Source organism: Oncorhynchus nerka, linkage group LG2 (genome assembly GCF_034236695.1).
Source record: "Oncorhynchus nerka isolate Pitt River linkage group LG2, Oner_Uvic_2.0, whole genome shotgun sequence".
Taxonomy (NCBI): domain Eukaryota; kingdom Metazoa; phylum Chordata; class Actinopteri; order Salmoniformes; family Salmonidae; genus Oncorhynchus; species Oncorhynchus nerka.
The window spans coordinates 75,693,001-75,717,741 of record NC_088397.1 but is presented as its reverse complement, the minus strand read 5'-3'; the positions used below and the strand labels follow the sequence as shown (position 1 = coordinate 75,717,741).

The 24,741-nt window shown below is 47.1% G+C and overlaps 1 protein-coding gene across 6 annotated transcripts in view; it reads left to right on the top strand.

Moving 5' to 3' along the window:
* LOC115131660 (neurofascin-like) overlaps window positions 1-24,741 on the top strand; it is a 173,849-nt gene that overhangs the window by 112,483 nt on the left and 36,625 nt on the right. For all 6 annotated transcript variants that reach the window (XM_065002691.1, XM_065002695.1, XM_065002701.1 and 3 more), the window contains 8 exons: window positions 261-457; window positions 861-983; window positions 2,345-2,515; window positions 21,910-22,024; window positions 22,192-22,373; window positions 22,469-22,606; window positions 22,815-22,958; window positions 23,202-23,313. In XM_065002691.1, the coding sequence (XP_064858763.1) occupies window positions 261-457; window positions 861-983; window positions 2,345-2,515; window positions 21,910-22,024; window positions 22,192-22,373; window positions 22,469-22,606; window positions 22,815-22,958; window positions 23,202-23,313 (1,182 nt within the window). The remainder of the gene's footprint in view (window positions 1-260; window positions 458-860; window positions 984-2,344; window positions 2,516-21,909; window positions 22,025-22,191; window positions 22,374-22,468; window positions 22,607-22,814; window positions 22,959-23,201; window positions 23,314-24,741) is intronic.

The following is a 24,741-nucleotide window of genomic DNA, read 5'->3' as shown; positions in this document are numbered from 1 at the left end:
CCTGGTAGGTTCCTTGATGATTTGTGTGAGATTGAGGGCATCCAGCTTAGATTGTAGAACTGCCGGGGTGTTAAGCATATCCCAGTTTAGGTCACCTAACAGAACAAACTCTGAAGCTAGATGGGGGGCGATCAATTCACAAAAAGAAGTTTGAACTGTTTGGGTATGGACCTGGAAAGTATGACATTACTTTGCAGGCTATCTCTGCAGTAGTTCTGACCCTGTTCTGTTATGTTCTTTTTGTTTCCATGGTGACTCAGGTTCTCATGGCGACGGAATGGGAAGTTCTTCAACGTGGGGAAGGATCCACGGGTGACGATGCGGAAGCGCTCGGGAACGCTGGAGATTAGCTTCCGGAGCGGAGGGAGGCCAGAGGACTATGAGGGGGAATACCAGTGTTTCGCCTCTAATGACTTTGGAACGGCGCTGACCAACAAGATCCTACTACGAGTGTCCAGTGAGGAGTCTGTTAATTCACATCCACGCACACACACACGCACACACGCACACACACACACACACACACACACACACACACACACACACACACACACACACATATATATAGACATAGACACAAAAATCAGTAGTCTATATTCTGAAATGTTATAAAGTGAATATGACTTGTAATAAGTATCTCATACACGGGAGGTTGGTGGCACCTTAATCGGAGAGGATGGGCTCGTGGTAATGACTGGCGCGTAAACAGTGGAATGGTATCAAATACATCAAACACATGGTTCCCAGGTGTTTGATGCCATTCCATTTACTCCGTTCAGTCCATTATTATGAGCCGTCTCCCCTCAGCAGCCTCCTGTGATCTCATGTCATCTAAATATATCTCTCCCTCCCTCTGTCAGAGTCCCCTCTGTGGCCCAAGGAGGTATTGGAGCCAGTAGTAGTGGGTGAGGGTTCTTCCCTGGTCTTGGCCTGTAACCCTCCTCCAGGCCTGCCCCCTCCACACACCTTCTGGATGAACAGCGGTGAGTCTAGCTCTCTCTCTGTCTCTCTCTATGTCTGTCCCCCTCTCCCTCTGTGTCCTTCTGTCCCTCTTTATCCCAGTCGTTTGTCCTCTTAGGTGACCTCTCAGCTCTTCTGTCACTTGCTATTTAATGCTATTGCTTTCTTTTCTCTCTCTCCCTCTCTCTCTCCTGCTCTCTCTCCCCTCTCTCTCTCTCTTCTGTCTGGAAGTGTTTCAAACCTCTCACTCTCAAGATATCCTCACTTTCTTTCTCTCTCTCTCGCTTTCTCGCTTGATCACTCGTTCACTCTCTCTCCCTCCTTTCTATCTCTCTATCCTCTTCTCTAGTGGTGTGTGTTACTGCTGACCCACTGTAATTCTGTGTGTGTGTGTGTGTGTGTGTAATTATCTGACTGCTGGGTAAAGAGCTGAGGCCAGAACCCAAGAGCAGGCAGAAGCCATTTTAAGAGCCCAGACTGAAGTAGTCCTTCACAGCTAATGGTGTCGCTACACTCTCTGGACTGTACTTCACTACTCTCACTTCACTAAATCTTTATTAGCCAGGCTAATTATAGCCATGGGGGCACTATGGACATAATACATCAAGTATATAATAGCAATCATAGCATTATGGCACATTGCCCAGTCACAGTTACACACCACCTCTACATCTGACCACCGGCTGGGGGATGATTGGACCACGGCACCGTCAAGACAACCAGATTGGCCCTATCACTCGTCTTAGTTACAGAGTGTGTGATCATCTGTCGGGAGCATCTGTGTGTGTTAGGAGTTAACATTAACACAGAGCCCCAGAGTGACAAGTCCCAGTCCCAGTGCTACATCATCACAGAGGATGACAACACTAGAGCTGACCTAGCTGGCACCATAGATATAGAATCCTAGTTAGGATATATTGTCTATAGCTGGCCCCACTGGCTACCGCTGTGTCCTAACACTGCTGGTACTCTGTTACACGTTACATACACTCAGCTCAGGTCCAGCCTAGTTTAAGGAGTTTAAGGAGTTTAAGCCAATGAGACCAGACTACAGTTAGAGTTTAAAGGGTAACTATTTGATCTTTATCTATCTAGTTGGGACTGATTCTGTTTTTCAAGTCACATGAGATGTAGGCTACTCCACTTGGCCAGTCTAGTGGATGCCTCTGAAATTAGATCATGTTATTGTTATGGTCCATTATGAAGCATACAGTCTAAATTATTTAAGATCTTTCTCACTCACTCCCTCTCCTTTCATTCTCCCCCATATTTACCTCTTTATCTCCCTCTCTTTCCTCCCCCATCATTACCTCTCCTTCTCTCATCTCTCCCTCTCTCCTTTCCCTCACTCCAATCCTCCCTCTGTCCTTCTCTCCCTCCACAGCCATGATGTCTATAACCCAAGATAGGCGTGTGTCCATGGGTCTGAATGGAGATCTGTATTTCTCTAATGTTCTGGCTAAAGACTCGCACACAGACTACAGCTGCAACGCCCGCTTCCTCTTCACACACACCATCCAGCAGAAGAACCCCTTCACACTCAAAGTGCAGACCAGTAAGTAGGCTACATACACACACACACACACACACACAAACACACGTATCCCTACACCCACCAAAAGACTTTGAATGTAGTCATGTTCTATCGCTGTGTATGAATAGGATCATCTATTGTATGGTCAACCTGTATGCCTCACATGAAATATGAGATGTCTCCCTCTAGCGGTGGCCTAGGCCATGAAATGTACAGGATGTTATTTTACCAGGACTTTCTCCTTTGTTCCTCAGTGTGTGCTGTTGTGGCTGTGTTCGCTCCTCCAGCTCTGCCACAATTGTTCCTGGCAGAGGAATTCTCCACAGTGCCCATCTGTCTGTAAGAAGTTGACATTTCTCTTTTTCTGACGCAGGGGAGAAGCTGCTCGGTGCTCAGTGCTCATTCCTGATGCAGGGGAGAAGCTGCTCGGTGCTCAGTGCTCATTTCTGACGCAGGGGAGAAGCTGCTCGGTGCTCAGTGCTCATTTCTGACGCAGGGGAGAAGCTGCTCGGTGCTCAGTGCTCATTTCTGACACAGGGGAGAAGCTGCTCAGTGCTAATTTCTGACACAGGGGAGAAGCTGCTCAGTGCTCATTTCTGACGCAGGGGAGAAGCTGCTCAGTGCTAATTTCTGATGCAGGGGAGAAGCTGCTTGGTGCTCAGTGCTCATTTCTGACGCAGGGGAGAAGCTGCTCAGTGCTAATTTCTGACGCAGGGGAGAAGCTGCTTGGTGCTCAGTGCTCATTTCTGACGCAGGGGAGAAGCTGCTCGGTGCTCAGTGCTCATTCCTGACGCAGGGGAGAAGCTGCTTGGTGCTCAGTGCTCATTTCTGACGCAGGGGAGAAGCTGCTCGGTGCTCAGTGCTCAGTGCTCATTTCTGACGCAGGGGAGAAGCTGCTCGGTGCTCAGTGCTCATTTCTGACGCAGGGGAGAAGCTGCTTGGTGCTCAGTGCTCATTTCTGACCCCGGGGAGAAGCTGCTCGGTGCTCATTTCTGACGCAGGGGAGAAGCTGCTCGGTGCTCAGTGCTCATTTCTGACGCAGGGGGGGAGAAGTTGCATTTCTGACCCCGGGAGAAGTGCTCAGTGCTCATTTCTGACAGTGCTCATTTCTGACGGGGAGAAGCTGCTCGGTGCTCAGTGCTCATTTCTGACGCAGGGGAGAAGCTGCTCGGTGCTCAGTGCTCATTTCTGACGCAGGGGAGAAGCTGCTTGATGCTCAGTGCTCATTTCTGACCCAGGGGAGAAGCTGCTTGGTGCTCAGTGCTCATTTCTGACCCAGGGGAGAAGCTGCTCGGTGCTCAGTGCTCATTTCTGACGCAGGGGAGAAGCTGCTTGGTGCTCAGTGCTCATTTCTGACGCAGGGGAGAAGCTGCTCGGTGCTCAGTGCCCATCCATTCTTACAGCTAGCTCTCTGTGTTTTCATCCTTACAGCCGTGTGTGTGTGTGTTCTGCATGCCGTATAACGACACTTCCTCTGTCAACTCCACTGACCCATATGGTGGTCAGTCCAGACACACACACTTCCAGTTACCCCCCACTCTTCACCCCCAGCAGTACCCGGTCATCATCCTAAACAGCTAGCCACGTAGCCTAGCCTGCTAATGCTAACTTCTCAGTGCAATCGATCTGTTAACAACACAGCTAGCTACACAGCTAGCATCATAGCCTAGCCTGCTAATCTGTCCGCTCAATGGCTTTTCTTTCAATACTGTTAACATTATTTCCAGACTGATATAGTCCTTCAATAGCAAGCACATAAACCTTAACCTTGGCCTGCTAACCAGCCAGCCAAACTGAATTGAATTCAAGTGTAGCATGTTTTATTATTTACACACGCTGATGACACTCACCCTAACCAATACCAATTGAGGTTGTCCCTTAACTCAACCAATGTCAAGCATGCCCTTAGACTTAGAGCCTCTCCAAACTAAGTCAGATCTGACAGTAGAGCTTTGGGAAATCTCCCCGGGGCACTGTAGCAGTCTAAGAGGGGGTTAGAAAGGGCTTCTCTTCCTAAAATACATCCCCCTTGGTCTCTCCCCATTGGCCCTCCCCCACAGTTACACACACACACACACACACACACACACACACACACACACACACACACACACACACACACCATCACTTGGAGGATTGTACAGAGTAAAGCTTCTCCTCTCCTCCTGTGTATCATAAAGCCCTTAAAACCCAAGTCCATTCCACAGTCAGCCCATAGCCAGAGGGGGAACCAGTGGCATATGTTCTTACTGCCCTGGCCTTGGGGAGTAGGCCTGGGAGTGATGGCATGTGAGGAGACTCTCATAAGGACAGAATGGGAACAGCCCCCAACTAAACCCCTATGGGAAGGTCATGTAAGAGATAGGCTGAGTAAACAGGGATTATCCTAAATCATGCATGCAAATAAGAGCATTTGTGTTGATGATTCATTGTTCGTTCATTCATTATTATAAGCATGCAGATGCAAATGTACACACATGCGTGTTCACACACAGAGAGCGAGCATAGGAGATGGATAGAGCTGCACCACCTGTCATAATGAGTATCTCTTACACACATGCGTGTTTACACACAGAGAGCGAGCATAGGAGATGGATAGAGCTGCACCACCTGTCATAATGAGTATCTCTTACACACATGTACATGCGTGTTCACACACAGAGAGCGAGCATAGGAGATGGATAGAGCTGCACCACCTGTCATAATGAGTATCTCCTACACACGTGTACATGCGTGTTCACACACAGAGAGCGAGCATAGGAGATGGATAGAGCTGCACCACCTGTCATAATGAGTATCTCTTACACACATGTACATGCGTGTTCACACACAGAGAGCGAGCATAGGAGATGGATAGAGCTGCACCTCCTGTCATAATGAGTATCTCTTACACACATGTACATGCGTGTTCACAGAGACGAGCATAGGAGATGGATAGAGCTGCACCACCTGTCATAATGAGCGAGCATAGGAGATGGATAGAGCTGCACCACCTGTCATAATGAGTATCTCTTACACACATGTACATGCGTGTTCACACACAGAGAGCGAGCATAGGAGATGGATAGAGCTGCACCTCCTGTCATAATGAGTATCTCTTAGCTGCACACATGTACATGCGTGTTCACACACAGAGAGCTGAGCATAGGAGATGGATAGAGCTGCACCACCTGTCATAATGAGTATCTCTTACACACATGCGTGTTCACACACAGAGAGCGAGCATAGGAGATGGATAGAGCTGCACCACCTGTCATAATGAGTATCTCTTACACACATGCGTGTTTACACACAGAGAGCGAGCATAGGAGATGGATAGAGCTGCACCACCTGTCATAATGAGTATCTCTTACACACATGTACATGCGTGTTCACACACAGAGAGCGAGCATAGGAGATGGATAGAGCTGCACCACCTGTCATAATGAGTATCTCTTACACACATGTACATGCGTGTTCACACACAGAGAGCATAGGAGATGGATAGGAGATGGATAAGAGCTTACACCACCTGTCATAATGAGTGGATAGAGCTGCACACACATGTACATGCGTGTTCACACACAGAGAGCGAGCATAGGAGATGGATAGAGCTGCCACCACCTGTCATAATGAGTATACACATGTACATGCGTGTTTACACACATGAGCATAGGAGATGGATAGAGCTGCACCACCTGTCATAATGTATCTCTTACACACATGCGTGTTCACACACAGAGAGCGAGCATAGGAGATGGATAGAGCTGCACCTCCTGTCATAATGAGTATCTCTTATACACATGTACATGCGTGTTCACACACAGAGAGCGAGCATAGGAGATGGATAGAGCTGCACCACCTGTCATAATGAGTATCTCTTACACACATGCGTGTTCACACACAGAGAGCGAGCATAGGAGATGGATAGAGCTGCACCACCTGTCATAATGAGTATCTCTTACACACATGCGTGTTTACACACAGAGAGCGAGCATAGGAGATGGATAGAGCTGCACCACCTGTCATAATGAGTATCTCTTACACACATGTACATGCGTGTTCACACACAGAGAGCGAGCATAGGAGATGGATAGAGCTGCACCACCTGTCATAATGAGTATCTCTTACACACATGCGTGTACAGCTGCACCACCTGTCATAATGAGTTCACACACAGAGAGCGAGCATAGGAGATGGATAGAGCTGCACCACCTGTCATAATGAGTATCTCTTACACACATGTACATGCGTGTTCACACACAGAGAGCGAGCATAGGAGATGGATAGAGCTGCACCACCTGTCATAATGAGTATCTCTTACACACATGCGTGTTTACACACAGAGAGCGAGCATAGGAGATGGATAGAGCTGCACCACCTGTCATAATGAGTATCTCTTACACACATGCGTGTTCACACACAGAGAGCGAGCATAGGAGATGGATAGAGCACCACCTGTCATAACCACCTGTCATGCGTGTTAATAGGAGATGGATAGAGCTGCACCACCTGTCATAATGAGTATCTCTTACACACATGTACATGCGTGTTCACACACAGAGAGCGAGCATAGGAGATGGAGATGGATAGAGCTGCACCACCTGTCAGCATAGGAGATGGATGAGCTACCTGTCATAATGAGTATCTTACACACATGTACATGCATGTTCACACACAGAGAGCGAGCATAGGAGATGGATAGAGCTGCACCACCTGTCATAATGAGTATCTCTTACACACATGTACATGCGTGTTCACACACAGAGAGCGAGCATAGGAGATGGATAGAGCTGCACCACCTGTCATAATGAGTATCTCTTACACACATGCGTGTTTACACACAGAGAGCGAGCATAGGAGATGGATAGAGCTGCACCACCTGTCATAATGAGTATCTCTTACACACATGCGTGTTTACACACAGAGAGCGAGCATAGGAGATGGATAGAGCTGCACCACCTGTCATAATGAGTATCTCTTACACACATGTACATGCGTGTTCACACACAGAGAGCGAGCATAGGAGATGGATAGAGCTGCACCACCTGTCATAATGAGTATCTCTTACACACATGTACATGCGTGTTCACACACAGAGAGCGAGCATAGGAGATGGATAGAGCTGCACCTCCTGTCATAATGAGTATCTCTTACACACATGCGTGTTTACACACAGAGAGAGCATAGGAGATGGATAGAGCTGCAGTCATAATGAGTATCTCTTACACAGATGTGTTTACACACAGAGAGCTGCACCACCTGTCATAATGAGTATCTCTTACACACATGCGTGTTTACACACAGAGAGCGAGCATAGGAGATGGATAGAGCTGCACCACCTGTCATAATGAGTATCTCTACACACACACATGCGTGTTTACACACAGAGAGCGAGCATAGGAGATGGATAGAGCTGCACCACCTGTCATAATGAGTATCTCTTACACACATGTACATGAGCATAGGAGATCTAGAGCTGCACCACCTGTCATAATGAGTATCTCTTACACACATGCGTGTTTACACACAGAGAGCGAGCATAGGAGATGGATAGAGCTGCACCACCTGTCATAATGAGTATCTCTTACACACATGCGTGTTCACACACAGAGAGCGAGCATAGGAGATGGATAGAGCTGCACCACCTGTCATAATGAGTATCATCGTGTTTACACACATGTACATGTCGTGAGTATCTCTTTTACACACAGAGCGAGCATAGGAGATGGATAGAGCTGCACCACCTGTCATAATGAGTATCTCTTACACACATGTACATGCGTGTTTACACACAGAGAGCGAGCATAGGAGATGGATAGAGCTGCACCACCTGTCATAATGAGTATCTCTTACACACATGCGTGTTTACACACAGAGAGCGAGCATAGGAGATGGATAGAGCTGCACCACCTGTCATAATGAGTATCTCTTACACATAGGAGATGGATAGAGCTGCACCACCTGTCATAATGTACACATGTACATGCGTGTTTACACACAGAGAGCGAGCATAGGAGATGGATAGAGCTGCACCACCTGTCATAATGAGTATCTCTTACACACATGCGTGTTCACACACAGAGAGCGAGCATAGGAGATGGATAGAGCTGCACCACCTGTCATAATGAGTATCTCTTACACACATGTACATGCGTGTTTACACACAGAGAGCGAGCATAGGAGATGGATAGAGCTGCACCACCTGTCATAATGAGTATCTCTTACACACATGTACATGCGTGTTTACACACAGAGAGCGAGCATAGGAGATGGATAGAGCTGCACCACCTGTCATAATGAGTATCTCTTACACACATGCGTGTTTACACACAGAGAGCGAGCATAGGAGATGGATAGAGCTGCACCTCCTGTCATAATGAGTATCTCTTACACACATGTACATGCGTGTTTACACACAGAGAGCGAGCATAGGAGATGGATAGAGCTGCACCACCTGTCATAATGAGTATCTCTTACACACATGCGTGTTCACACACAGAGAGCGAGCATAGGAGATGGATAGAGCTGCACCACCTGTCATAATGAGTATCTCTTACACACATGTACATGCGTGTTTACACACAGAGCGAGCATAGGAGATGGATAGAGCTGCACCACCTGTCATAATGAGTATCTCTTACACACATGTACATGCGTGTTTACACACAGAGAGCGAGCATAGGAGATGGATAGAGCTGCACCACCTGTCATAATGAGTATCACCTGTCTTCTTACACACACATGCGTGTTTACACACAGAGAGCAAGCATAGGAGATGGATAGAGCTGCACCTCCTGTCATAATGAGTATCTCTTACACACATGTACATGCGTGTTTACACACAGAGAGCGAGCATAGGAGATGGATAGAGCTGCACCACCTGTCATAATGAGTATCTCTTACACACATGCGTGTTCACACACAGAGAGCGAGCATAGGAGATGGATAGAGCATAGGAGATGGATAGAGCATGCACCACCTGTCATAATGAGTATCTCTTACACACATGTACATGCGTGTTTACACACAGAGAGCGAGCATAGGAGATGGATAGAGCTGCACCACCTGTCATAATGAGTATCTCTTACACACATGTACATGCGTGTTTACACACAGAGAGCATAGGAGATGGATAGAGCTGAGATGTCATAATGAGTATCTCTACACACCACCTGTTTACACACAGAGAGCGAGCATAGGAGATGGATAGAGCTGCACCACCTGTCATAATGAGTATCTCTTACACACATGTACATGCGTGTTTACACACAGAGAGCGAGCATAGGAGATGGATAGAGCTGCACCACCTGTCATAATGAGTATCTCTTACACACATGCGTGTTTACACACAGAGAGCGAGCATAGGAGATGGATAGAGCTGCACCTCCTGTCATAATGAGTATCTCTTACACACATGTACATGCGTGTTTACACACAGAGAGCGAGCATAGGAGATGGATAGAGCTGCACCACCTGTCATAATGAGTATCTCTTACACACATGTACATGCGTGTTCACACACAGAGAGCGAGCATAGGAGATGGATAGAGCTGCACCACCTGTCATAATGAGTATCTCTTACACACATGTACATGCGTGTTCACACACAGAGAGCGAGCATAGGAGATGGATAGAGCTGCACCACCTGTCATAATGAGTATCTCTTACACACATGCGTGTTCACACACAGAGAGCGAGCATAGGAGATGGATAGAGCTGCACCACCTGTCATAATGAGTATCTCTTACACACATATACATGCGTGTTCACACACAGAGAGCGAGCATAGGAGATGGATAGAGCTGCACCACCTGTCATAATGAGTATCTCTTACACACATGTACATGCGTGTTTACACACAGAGCGAGCATAGGAGATGGATAGAGCTGCACCACCTGTCATAATGAGATGGATAGAGCTGCACCACCTGTCATAATCGTGTTCACACACAGAGACAGCATAGGAGATGGATAGAGCTGCACCACCTGTCATAATGAGTGTTCACACACAGAGAGCGAGCATAGGAGATGGATAGAGCTGCACCACCTGTCATAATGAGTATCTCTTACACACATGTACATGCGTGTTCACACACAGAGAGCGAGCATAGGAGATGGATAGAGCTGCACCACCTGTCATAATGAGTATCTCTTACACACATGCGTGTTCACACACAGAGAGCGTACATGCGTGTTAGGAGATGGATAGAGCTGCACCACCTGTCATAATGAGTATCTCTTACACACATGTACATGCGTGTTTACACACAGAGAGCGAGCATAGGAGATGGATAGAGCTGCACCACCTGTCATAATGAGTATCTCTTACACACATGCGTGTTTACACACAGAGAGCGAGCATAGGAGATGGATAGAGCTGCACCTCCTGTCATAATGAGTATCTCTTACACACATGTACATGCGTGTTTACACACAGAGAGCGAGCATAGGAGATGGATAGAGCTGCACCACCTGTCATAATGAGTATCTCTTACACACATGCGTGTTCACACACAGAGAGCGAGCATAGGAGATGGATAGAGCTGCACCACCTGTCATAATGAGTATCTCGTGTTTACACACATGTACATGCGTGTTTACACACAGAGAGCGAGCATAGGAGATGTTTACACACAGAGAGGAGATGGATAGAGCTGCACCACCTGTCATAATGAGTATCTCTTACACACATGCGTGTTCACACACAGAGAGCGAGCATAGGAGATGGATAGAGCTGCACCACCTGTCATAATGAGTATCTCTTACACACATGTACATGCGTGTTTACACACATAGGAGATGGATAGAGAGCATAATGAGCATAGGAGCGAGATGGATGGATAGAGCTGCACCACCTGTCATAATGAGTATCTCTTACACACATGTACATGCGTGTTTACACACAGAGAGCGAGCATAGGAGATGGATAGAGCTGCACCACCTGTCATAATGAGTATCTCTTACACACATGCGTGTTTACACACAGAGAGCGAGCATAGGAGATGGATAGAGCTGCACCTCCTGTCATAATGAGTATCTCTTACACACATGTACATGCGTGTTTACACACAGAGAGCGAGCATAGGAGATGGATAGAGCTGCACCACCTGTCATAATGAGTATCTCTTACACACATGTACATGCGTGTTGCACACACACAGAGAGCGTGTTCACACACAGAGCGAGATGGATAGCTGCACCACCTGGAGATGGACAGAGCTGCACCACCTGTCATAATGAGTATCTCTTACACACATGTACATGCGTGTCATTTACACACACAGAGCAGAGAGCGAGCATAGGAGATGGATAGAGCTGCACCACCTGTCATAATGAGTATCTCTTACACACATGCGTGTTTACACACAGAGAGCGAGCATAGGAGATGGATAGAGCTGCACCTCCTGTCATAATGAGTATCTCTTACACACATGTACATGCGTGTTTACACACAGAGCGAGCATAGGAGATGGATAGAGCTGCACCACCTGTCATAATGAGTATCTCTTACACACATGTACATGCGAGTGATTTACACATGAGTATCTCTTACACACAGATGCGTGTTTACACACAGAGAGCGAGCATAGGAGATGGATAGAGCTGCACCACCTGTCATAATGAGTATCTCTTACACACATGCGTGTTTACACACAGAGAGCGAGCATAGGAGATGGATAGAGCTGCACCTCCTGTCATAATGAGTATCTCTTACACACATGTACATGCGTGTTTACACACAGAGAGCGAGCATAGGAGATGGATAGAGCTGCACCACCTGTCATAATGCGTCATAATGAGTATCTCTTACACACATGCGTGGAGATGGATAGAGCTGCACCACCTGTCATAATGAGTATCTCTTACACACATGCGTGTTACACACACAGATGGAGCTGCACCACCTGTCATAATGAGTATCTCTTACACACATGTACATGCGTGCATAGGAGATGGATAGAGCTGCACCACCTGTCATAATGAGTATCTCTTACACACATGTACATGCGTGTTTACACACAGAGAGCGAGCATAGGAGATGGATAGAGCTGCACCACCTGTCATAATGAGTATCTCTTACACACATGTACATGCGTGTTTACACACAGAGAGCGAGCATAGGAGATGGATAGAGCTGCACCACCTGTCATAATGAGTATCTCTTACACACATGTACATGCGTGTTTACACACAGAGAGCGAGCATAGGAGATGGATAGAGCTGCACCACCTGTCATAATGAGTATCTCTTACACACATGCGTGTTTACACACAGAGAGCGAGCATAGGAGATGGATAGAGCTGCACCTCCTGTCATAATGAGTATCTCTTACACACATGTACATGCGTGTTTACACACAGAGAGCGAGCATAGGAGATGGATAGAGCTGCACCCTCCTGTCATAATGAGTAGCTCTGTCATAATGAGTATCTCACACATGTACATGCGTGTTTACACACAGAGAGCGAGCATAGGAGATGGATAGAGCTGCACCACCTGTCATAATGAGTATCTCTTACACACATATACATGCGTGTTCACACACAGAGAGCGAGCATAGGAGATGGATAGAGCTGCACCACCTGTCATAATGAGTATCTCCTACACACGTGTACATGCGCGTGCACACGTGGTAGTAAGCTTGTCCCTGGGGGCTAGGCCTAGTTTTCTTCCCGGGTCTCAGTGCACCATGGGAGGATATCGATCAAGGATGGCTTTTGGCTACACTTTGCCATGGCTGCACGTTGCCATGGCTATAATGTCACCATAGCTACTTGTCACAGTGATGGCGTGCATACAAGTAACAGCCAAAATGAAGGTAACACCAACATAAAGTGTCTCAATAGGGCGTTGGGTTACACTGTTAAAATAGAAAGTCTGAAATCACCATGATTGTGTAATGAAACTATGAAAAGTCGTTCACTTAAAGCTGAGCTCTTGTGTTTGGTGGGTGTTTGACTGTAAACCCAATGTAAGTGTTTTAATACTCAGAATGTGTTTTAAAACAGAAATGAAGTACTCTGAAACACCCAAAGTGGTTCTTCCACCTGAAAATGTGTGTTTTTTAAGATAGTGTTATGAAAACACTTTTTGAAGTTTCAGTGCATGTAAAAGCAGCATCACACAAACTGTGTTTTTCATACAGTCAATGGTTTAGAAATGCAAATGGATAATAGCCTAAATATTGATTGATGATAAGTCCCTATGCATTTTTGGTGTTGTTGAATTCCACCTTTATTTTTTCAAAGGTTTAGACAGATTAGAAACCGGAGGGGCAGTAAAGTTGAATTTTACCCACTCAACCATACAGCCACACTGTAAAAAAAGGATTCTGGGGTGAATTAAAATTGACAAAAAAAACAACTATCATATATTTAATAAAAATGTATGAATAGAAGTGGTGCAGAGCCAGTGGTCTAGCGATAACGGTAACTAGTTCCAGCTTAGACAGGTCACCCCTCTCCCTACCAAAGCCCGGGGTTCAATTACCCGCTCCAACCCTACAATCTGTTTCTTCCACCAATCTGTCTCTCCTCTGTCATTTCATAACTGTCTCCATAAAGTGTCAAAATACCACAAAAATATCTTTAAAACCTTTAAATACCCTTAAAATACCTTTATGTTAATTTAATGTAAGAATAAATCTAACTGAATTTGTTGCTTAAAATGAATGTGACTTTCATGAGGATAACCAAAAAGAGAATTCATTGAACTCCTTGGTTTTGTCTCACCTTGCATTTATTTTATTTAACTAGGCTGGTCAGTTAAGAACAAATTCATATTTACAATGGCAGCCTACACTGGCCAAACCCAGACGACGCTGGGCCAATTGTGGGCCACCCTATGGGACTCGTAATCACAGCCAGTTGTGCTCCAGCCTGGATTTGAACCAGGGTGTCTGTAGTGACACCTCCAGTGCCTTAGACTGCTGCACCACTCGAGAGCCCTTTCTTGCATTTCTTATCTTGCCACATGACTTTGTTTATGGAGGATTGTGGGTAATTCAAAATTGTTTGGACTGTATGATTCTTTCATATAATCTTGTATGCATGTTTGAAGAAAGACAGGTATATTTATATATTAGTATTAAGCTAGATGTCCCACGAGGTGTAATGAATCCTGATGAATTGACGTTCAATGAGGTCAGTATCCATTCCGGCAGGGTAGCGTTGGACTAGTAACTGGAAGGTTGCAAGTTCAAAGCCCAGAGCTGACAAGGTACAAATCTGTCGTTCTGCCCCTGAACAGGCACTTTTCTAAGGCCGTCATTGAAAAGAAGAATTTGTTCTTAACTGACTTGCCTAGTTAAACAAAGGTAAAAGAATAAATCAAATCCAACACATGATCGTCAATGGAAGAGGCAAGTGCAGCAGAATCATCAGTTCTTGCAGTTCAATATCCAGTTACTGATGGTGGTTTGAACACTGTGCTTGACAATGCCTGTCAAAACAGTATAAAATGGCAAATGATGAAATACGTAGAACAATGATAAACATTAAGACACTTCAGAAAAAAATCTGCCCTAGAAAGGCTTCAAAACAGCATCATAGTGTTAGAAGTTTAGAAAGAAGCTTTGGGGCGGCAGGGTAGCCTAGTGGTTAGAGCGTTGGACTAGTAACCCGAAGGTTGCAAGTTCAAATCCCCGAGCTGACAAGGTATAAATCGAACTGAATTTGTGTAGGCTGTTGTTCTGCCCCTGAACAGGCAGTTAACCCACTGTTCCTAGGCTGTCATTGAAAATAAGAATTTGTTCTTAACTGACTTGCCTAGTAAAATAAAGGTTTAAAAAAAGAGGAAACAGCATCATAGTGTTTAGAAGCTTTAGAAAGAGAAAACAGCATCACAGTGTTTAGAAGCTTTAGAAAGAGGAAACAGCATCATAGTGTTTAGAAGCTATAGAAAGAGGAAACAGCATCACAGTGTTTAGAAGCTTTAGAAAGAGGAAACAGCATCATAGTGTTTAGAAGCTTTAGAAAGAGGAAACAGCATCATAGTGTTTAGAAGCTTTAGAAAGAGGAAACAGCATCATAGTGTTTAGAAGCTTTAGAAAGAGGAAACAGCATCATAGTGTTTAGAAGCTTTAGAAAGAGAAAACAGCATCACAGTGTTTAGAAGCTTTAGAAAGAGGAAACAGCATCATAGTGTTTAGAAGCTATAGAAAGAGGAAACAGCATCACAGTGTTTAGAAGCTTTAGAAAGAGGAAACAGCATCATAGTGTTTAGAAGCTTTAGAAAGAGGAAACAGCATCATAGTGTTTAGAAGCTTTAGAAAGAGGAAACAGCATCATAGTGTTTAGAAGCTTTAGAAAGAGGAAACAGCATCATAGTGTTTAGAAGCTTTAGAAAGAGAAAACAGCATCACAGTGTTTAGAAGCTTTAGAAAGAGGAAACAGCATCATAGTGTTTAGAAGCTATAGAAAGAGGAAACAGCATCACAGTGTTTAGAAGCTTTAGAAAGAGGAAACAGCATCATAGTGTTTAGAAGCTTTAGAAAGAGGAAACAGCATCATAGTGTTTAGAAGCTATAGAAAGAGGAAACAGCATCCTAGTGTTTAGAAGCTTTAGAAAGAGGAAACAGCTTCATAATGTTTAGAAGCTTTAGAAAGAGGAAACAGCATCATAGTGTTTAGAAGCTTTAGAAAGATGAAACAGCATCATAGTGTTTAGAAGCTTTAGAAAGATGAAACAGCATCATAGTGTTTAGAAGGTTTAGAAAGAGGAAACAGCATCATAGTGTTTAGAAGCTTTAGAAAGAGAAAACAGCATCATAGTGTTTAGAAGCTTTAAAAAGAGGAAACAGCATCATAGTGTTTAGAAGCTTTAGAAAAGGAAACAGCATCATAGTGTTTAGAAGCTTTAGAAAGAGGAAACAGCATCATAGTGTTTAGAAGCTATAGAAAGAGGAAACAGCATCATAGTGTTTAGAAGCTATAGAAAGAGGAAACAGTATCAATTTTGAGGGTAAGTACTGTGATATGTGACTGTGATATGAAATGTATGAGTTATCCCACCAATAGCACACACTTTTCTGTCCTTAAAACTCAACAAACAAATAAGCAGCTTACAGCCACAAGTGTTGCCACTGATCTGTGTGTAACCTCCCTTCATGACGCAGTACAACATTTCTGATACGTTATCTTCAAGAGGATAAATCCTTTTAACCCTGAACCCTACTTAGAGCGCAGAAGGTTCTGGAAAGGATCCAAACGTTGGCAGGGGAAAACGTTAGTGATTTAACATCACCAGCCTAATGCCTAAGCCCTGCGGTGGTGTTGTTATATGAAGCATGTCACTGAAATTTACGAACTTAAATTTATGATCTCAGCAAGATCAAACGATTTCCTTAGAAGAAAGGAAATAAAATAAAAGAAGAAACAGTATGTTTTCTGTGTAGTCTCTTTTCTCTGGCGGACTGAAAGTCAGAGATCAACATTGTTGTTTTTCTTTCTCCTCTGGTTGAAATGGCACTCCATGGGAGTTGACAGACAAAGGAAGAGCTAACAGGTTGATCTGGCTGCGGAAACAAACAGGAAAACTAGCAAACGCTACGTGGGGCGGCATAAAGAGATGGATGAGGACATTCTACGGATGTAGATGAACCGTTTCATCTGTTTGCTTGGCGGAGATGCTGACATAGAAGCATGAACATAATAAACCAATTCCTTTTCATTTGTCTCTTATCCTTATAAGGAGCTTGTACACTTATGGTGTCTGAGTTTTGCATTAAACATAAACTCCAGCAGTCTCTGTAGCAGAGACCCCCCTAACTTCTCTCCTGTCCCCAGGTCGTAAGGTAGCAGAGACCCCCCTAACTTCTCTCCTGTCCCCAAGTCGTAAGGTAGCAGAGACCCCCCTAACTTCTCTCCTGTCCCCAGGTCGTAAGGTAGCAGAGACCTCCCTAACTTCCTCTCCTGTCCTCAGGTCGTTAGGTAGCAGAGACCCCCCTAACTTCCTCTCCCTTCCCCAGGTCGTAAGGTAGCAGAGACTCCCCCTAACTTCTCTCCTGTCCCCAGGTCGTAAGGTAGCAGAGACCCCCCTAACTTCCTCTCCTGTCCCCAGATCGTAAGGTAGCATAGACCCCTCTAACTTCCTCTCCTGTCCCAAGGTCGTAAGGTAGCAGAGACCCCCCTAACTTCCTCTCCTGTCCCCAGGTCGTTAGGTAGCAGAGACCCCCTAACTTCCTCTCCTGTCCCCAGGTCGTAAGGTAGCAGAGACCCTCCTAACTTCCTCTCCTGTCCTCAGGTCGTTAGGTAGCAAAGACCCTTTAACTTCCTCTCCTGTCCCCAGGTCGTAAGGCAGCAGAGACCTTCCTAACTTCCTCTCCTGTCCTCAGGTCGTTAGGTAGCAGAGACCCCCTAACTTCCTCCCATGCCCCCAGGTCGTAGCAGAGACCCCTCCTAAGTGCAGCAAAGACCCCATAACTTCCTCTCCAAGGTAGCAGAGACCCCCTAGGTCTTCTCTCCTGTCCCCAGGTCGTAAGGTAGCAGAGACCCCCCTAACTTCCTCTCCTGTCCTCAGGTCGTTAGGTAGCAGAGACCCCCCTAACTTCCTCTCCCTTCCCCAGGTCGTAAGGTAGCAGAGACTCCCCCTAACTTCTCTCCTGTCCCCAGGTCGTAAGGTAGCAGAGACCCCCCTAACTTCCTCTCCTGTCCCCAGATCGTAAGGTAGCATAGACCCCTCTAACTTCCTCTCCTGTCCCAAGGTCGTAAGGTAGCAGAGACCCCCCTAACTTCCTCTCCTGTCCCCAGGTCGTTAGGTAGCAGAGACCCCCCTAACTTCCTCTCCTGTCCCCAGGTCGTAAGGTAGCAGAGACCCTCCTAACTTCCTCTCCTGTCCTCAGGTCGTTAGGTAGCAAAGACCCCTTTAACTTCCTCTCCTGTCCCCAGGTCGTAACGCAGCAGAGACCTTCCTAACTTCCTCTCCTGTCCTCAGGTCGTTATGTAGCAGAGACCCCCCTAACTTCCTCCCATGCCCCCAGGTCGTTAGGTAGCAGAGACCCCCCTAACTTCCTCTCCTGTCCTCAGGTCGTTAGGTAGCAGAGACCCCCCTAACTTCCTCTCCTGTCCTCAGGTCGTTAGGTAGCAGAGACCCCCCCTAACTTCCTCTCCTGCCCCCAGGTCGTAGGTAGCAGAGACCCCCCTAACTTCCTCTCCTGTCCTCAGGTCGTTAGGTAGCAGAGACCCCCTAACTTCCTCTCCTGTCCCCAGGTCGTTAGGTAGCAGAGACCCCCTAACTTCCTCTCCTGTCCTCGGGTCGTTAGGTAGCAGAGACCCCCCTAACTTCCTCTCCTGTCCTCGGGTCGTTAGGTAGCAGAGACCCCCCTAACTTCCTCTCCTGTCCTCAGGTCGTTAGGTAGCAGAGACCCCCCTAACTTCCTCCCCTGTCCCCAGGTCGTACGGAAGCAGAGACGCCCCCTAACTTCCTCTCCTGTCCCCAGGTTGTAAGGTAGCAGAGACACCCCTAACTCCCTCTCCCTTCCCCAGGTCGTAAGGTAGCAGAGACCCCCTAACTTCCTCTCCTGTCCTCAGGCCGTAAGGTAGCAGAGACTCCCCCTAACTTCCTCTCCTGTCCCCAGGTCGTAAGGTAGCAGAGACCCCCCTAACTTCCTCTCCTGTCCCCAGGTCGTAAGGTAGCAGAGACCCCCCTAACTTCCTCTCCTGTCCCCAGGTCGTAAGGTAGCAGAGACCCCTAACTTCCTCTCCTGTCCTCAGGTCGTAAGGTAGCAGAGACCCCCTAACTTCCTCTCCTGTCCCCAGGTCGTAAGGTAGCAGAGACCCCCCTAACTTCCTCTCCTGTCCTCAGGTCGTTAGGTAGCAGAGACTCCCCCTAACTTCCTCTCCTGTCCTCAGGTCGTAAGGTAGCAGAGACTCCCCCTAACTTCCTCTCCTGTCCTCAGGTCGTAAGGTAGCAGAGACCCCCTAACTTCCTCTCCTGTCCTCAGGTCGTTAGGTAGCAGAGACCCCCTAACTTCCTCTCCTGTCCTCAGGTCGTTAGGTAGCAGAGACTCCCCCTAACTTCCTCTCCTGTCCTCAGGTCGTAAGGTAGCAGAGACTCCCCCTAACTTCCTCTCCTGTCCTCAGGTCGTAAGGTAGCAGAGACTCCCCCTAACTTCCTCTCCTGTCCCCAGGTCGTAAGGTAGCAGAGACCCCCCTAACTTCCTCTCCTGTCCCCAGGTCGTAGGTCGGTAGCAGAGACTCCCTAACTTCCTCTCCTGTCCTCAGGTCGTAAGGTAGCAGAGACCCCCCTAACTTCCTCTCCTGTCCTCAGGTCGTAAGGTAGCAGAGACTCCCCCTAACTTCCTCTCCTGTCCTCAGGTCGTAAGGTAGCAGAGACCCCCCTAACTTCCTCTCCTGTCCTCCAGGTCGTTAGGTAGCAGAGACTCCCCCTAACTTCCTCTCCTGTCCTCAGGTCGTAAGGTAGCAGAGACTCCCCCTAACTTCCTCTCCTGTCCTCAGGTCAGGTCGTAAGGTAGCAGAGACTCCCCTAACTTCCTCTCCTGTCCTCAGGTCGTAAGGTAGCAGAGACTCCCCCTAACTTCCTCTCCTGTCCTCAGGTCGTAAGGTAGCAGAGACTCCCCCTAACTTCCTCTCCTGTCCTCAGGTCGTAAGGTAGCAGAGACTCCCCCTAACTTCCTCTCCTGTCCTCAGGTCGTAAGGTAGCAGAGACTCCCCCTAACTTCCTCTCCTGTCCCCAGGTCGTAAGGTAGCAGAGACCCCCCTAACTTCCTCTCCTGTCCTCAGGTCGTAAGGTAGCAGAGACTCCCCTAACTTCCTCTCCTGTCCTCAGGTCGTAAGGTAGCAGAGACCCCCTAACTTCCTCTCCTGTCCTCAGGTCGTAAGGTAGCAGAGACTCCCCCTAACTTCCTCTCCTGTCCTCAGGTCGTAAGGTAGCAGAGACTCCCCTAACTTCCTCTCCTGTCCTCAGGTCGTAAGGTAGCAGAGACTCCCCTAACTTCCTCTCCTGTCCTCAGGTCGTAAGGTAGCAGAGACCCCCCTAACTTCCTCTCCTGTCCTCAGGTCGTAAGGTAGCAGAGACTCCCCCTAACTTCCTCTCCTGTCCTCAGGTCGTAAGGTAGCAGAGACCCCTAACTTCCTCTCCTGTCCTCAGGTCGTTAGGTAGCAGAGACTCCCCTAACTTCCTCTCCTGTCCTCAGGTCGTAAGGTAGCAGAGACCCCCTAACTTCCTCTCCTGTCCTCAGGTCGTAAGGTAGCAGAGACTCCCCTAACTTCCTCTCCTTTCCCCAGGTCGTAAGGTAGCAGAGACCCCCTAACTTCCTCTCCTGTCCTCAGGTCGTTAGGTAGCAGAGACTCCCCCTAACTTCCTCTCCTGTCCTCAGGTCGTAAGGTAGCAGAGACTCCCCCTAACTTCCTCTCCTGTCCTCAGGTCGTAAGGTAGCAGAGACTCCCCTAACTTCCTCTCCTGTCCTCAGGTCGTAAGGTAGCAGAGACCCCCCTAACTTCCTCTCCTGTCCTCAGGTCGTAAGGTAGCAGAGACTCCCCCTAACTTCCTCTCCTGTCGTAAGGTAGCAGAGACCCCCCTAACTTCCTCTCCTGTCCTCAGGTCGTTAGGTAGCAGAGACTCCCCCTTAACTTCCTCTCCTGTCCTCAGGTCGTAAGGTAGTAGAGACTCCCCCTAACTTCCTCTCCTGTCCTCAGGTCGTAAGGTAGCAGAGACTCCCCCTAACTTCCTCTCCTGTCCTCAGGTCGTAAGGTAGCAGAGACCCCCTTAACTTCCTCTCCTGTCCTCAGGTCGTTAGGTAGCAGAGACTCCCCCTAACTTCCTCTCCTGTCCTCAGGTCGTAAGGTAGCAGAGACTCCCCCTAACTTCCTCTCCTGTCCTCAGGTCGTAAGGTAGCAGAGACTCCCCCTAACTTCCTCTCCTGTCCCAGGTCGTAAGGTAGCAGAGACTCCCCCTAACTTCCTCTCCTGTCCTCAGGTCGTAAGGTAGCAGAGATTCCCCTAACTTCCTCTCCTGTCCTCAGGTCGTAAGGTAGCAGAGACCCCCTAACTTCCTCTCCTGTCCTCAGGTCGTAAGGTAGCAGAGACTCCCCTAACTTCCTCTCCTGTCCTCAGGTCGTAAGGTAGCAGAGACTCCCCCTAACTTCCTCTCCTGTCGTAAGGTAGCAGAGACCCCCCTAACGTCCTCTCCTGTCCTCAGGTCGTAAGGTAGCAGAGACTCCCCCTAACTTCCTCTCCTGTCGTAAGGTAGCAGAGACCCCCCTAACTTCCTCTCCTGTCCTCAGGTCGTTAGGTAGCAGAGACTCCCCCTTAACTTCCTCTCCTGTCCTCAGGTCGTTAGGTAGCAGAGACTCCCCCTTAACTTCCTCTCCTGTCCTCAGGTCGTAAGGTAGCAGAGACTCCCCCTTAACTTCCTCTCCTGTCCTCAGGTCGTAAGGTAGCAGAGACTCCCCCTAACTTCCTCTCCTGTCCTCAGGTCGTAAGGTAGCAGAGACTCCCCCTAACTTCCTCTCCCCCGCGGGGACTGACAGCTCAAGGATGATGGTGCTGAGAGGACAAAAACTACAGCTGGAGTGTATCGCTGCCGGATTGTGAGTGGCTGAAATACTCAAGCGCACGCACACACGCACGCACGCAGTCACACACACACACACACACACACACACACATTAATACTTTTCTCAAGAAAAATAACACCCAATCTCACTCCCAATTTCCCCTTTTCCCCCCTCACCCACTCTCTCCCTATCCCTCTCAGTCCCACCCCCAGTATAAAGTGGTTTAAGAAGGGAGGAGATCTGAACCAGAAGGTGAAGCTAGACAACTTCAATAAGACTCTGCGTATTGACAGCGTGTCAGAGGAGGACGCAGGGGAATACATGTGTATGGCCAACAATCAGATAGGAAGCATCCGACACTCCATCTTCGTCCAGGTTAAAGGTATACACGGAGGACGTGTTTTCTGCGCCGTGTGTGTCTGTATGTTGATCTTTGTGGTTGACCTTCTGACCAATGGCATCTCTTGAACCCATCAGCGGCTCCCTATTGGCTGGACAAGCCATTCAACCTGGTGTTAGCACCGGATGAGAGCAGTCGTCTGGTGTGTCGGGCCAATGGGAACCCCAAACCACTCATCCAGTGGCTGGTCAACGGAGAGTCTATGGAGAGAAATAGTGAGTCCTTCACAACCCATTCAGCATCAATTATCACCCTGCTGTGTTCTAATGGACATAGAGTACCATCTGGATAAACAAACTCAAATCACCATTTCTATTGCCAACCAGTTTTGACGATTTACATTTATACCCCTCTATTCTTTCTCTTCTATCTTCTCTCCCCCCTTTCTCTCCTCTGCCCTCTACCTCTCTCCCCATCTCCCAGGCTCCCTGCCCAACCCCAGAAGATCGGTGGTAGGTGACACCATCATCTTTCACTCTGTTCAGATCGGCAGCAGCGCTGTGTACCAATGTAACGCCTCCAATCACCATGGTTACCTGCTGGCCAACGCTTTCGTCAGCATATTGGGTAAAGAGAGGGAGTGGTGTTGGTGCTGATGAAGATGATGATTATGATGATGAGTGATGAAGCTATAATGAAATAGGACTAAATATGTAAATTGTTTCTCTCTCTCTTGCTCTCTCTCGTGCTCTCTCTCTCGCTCTCTCTCTCTCTCTCTCTCTCTCTCTCTCTCTCTCTCTCTCTCTCTCTCTCTCTCTCTCTCTCTCTCTGTCTCTGTCTCTGTCTCTGTCTCTCTCTCTCTCTCTCTAGACATGGCTCCCAGGATGCTTGGTGCTAAGAACCAGCTAATAAAGGTGATAGAGAACAACAGAACCTTCCTGGACTGTCCCTTCTTTGGCTCGCCACTTCCTGAGCTACGTTGGTGAGTTTACTTTATTTGGATCATCATTAGCTGTCGTGCAACAGCTACTCTTCCTGTGGTCCACACAAAAGATACAATACATATACTGATGAGTGTGGAAAGATAGACCCAGGTAGAGAATATATGGGGATGTACAGTATATGTAAACCACTTCTCCAATCTTTTTGGCCCTACAACAAAGAACAAACAGCAAAATCATATACATGATCAAATACAAGTCATAGAGTCAACTATTAAAGACTACCAGAACCCACTGGATTCTCCAATTACATTGAAGGAACTACAGGACAAAATACAAACCCTCCAACCCAGAGAGGCCTGCGGTGTTGATGGTAACATCAATGAAATGAAATGATAAAATATAAAGACATCAAATTCCAATTGGCTGTAACCTTGGGAAAATCCTCTGCATTATCATTAACAGCAGACTTGTACATTTCCTCAGTGAAAACAATATACTGAGCAAATGTCAAATGGGCTTTTTACCAAATTACCATACGACAGACCAGGTATTCACCCTGCACACCCTAATTGACGAACAAACAAACCAAAACAAAGGCAAAGTATTCTCATGCTATGCTGATTTCAAAAAAAGCCTTTGACTCAATTTGGCATGAGAGTCTGCTATACAAATTGATGGAAAGTGGTGTTGGGGGAAAAACATAAGACATAAAATCAATGTACACAAACAACAAATGTGCAGTTAAAATTGGCAAAAAACACACATTTCTTTCCACGGGGCCGTGAGGTGAGACAGGGAACTTAAGCCCCACCCTCTTCAACATATATATCAACGAATTGGCGGGGGCACTAAAACAGTCTGCAGTACCTGGCCTCACCCTACTAGAATCTGAAGTCAAATGTCTACTGTTTGCTGATGATCTGGTGCTTATATCCCCAACCAAGGAGGGCCTACAGCAGCACCTAGATATTCTGCAAATATTCTGTAATACTTGGGCCCTGACAGAAAAATCTCAGTAAGACAAAAAAGGCCCAGTCACCAGGACCATGAATACGAATGTAACACTCGTCTTCCTCCTCTTCTGAGGAGGAGTAGTAGGAAGGATTGGAGGACCAATGCGCAGCGTCGTACGTGTTCATGATGATCTTTAATAAACTCAGAACACTAAAACAAAAATAACAAAGAGAATGACACGAAACGAAACAGTGCTGTATTTTGACATACACAAAGACAGAAAACAATCACCCACGAAACACAGGTGGGAAAAGGCTACCTAAGAATGATTCTCAATCAGAGACAACTAACGACGCCTGCCTCTGATTGAGAACCATACCAGGCCAAACACAAAAACACCACATAGAAAAAGGAACATAGACAACCCACCCAACTCACGCTCCGACCATACTAAAACAAAGACATAACAAAAGAACTAAGGTCAGAACGTGACAACGAATTGCATCTAGACA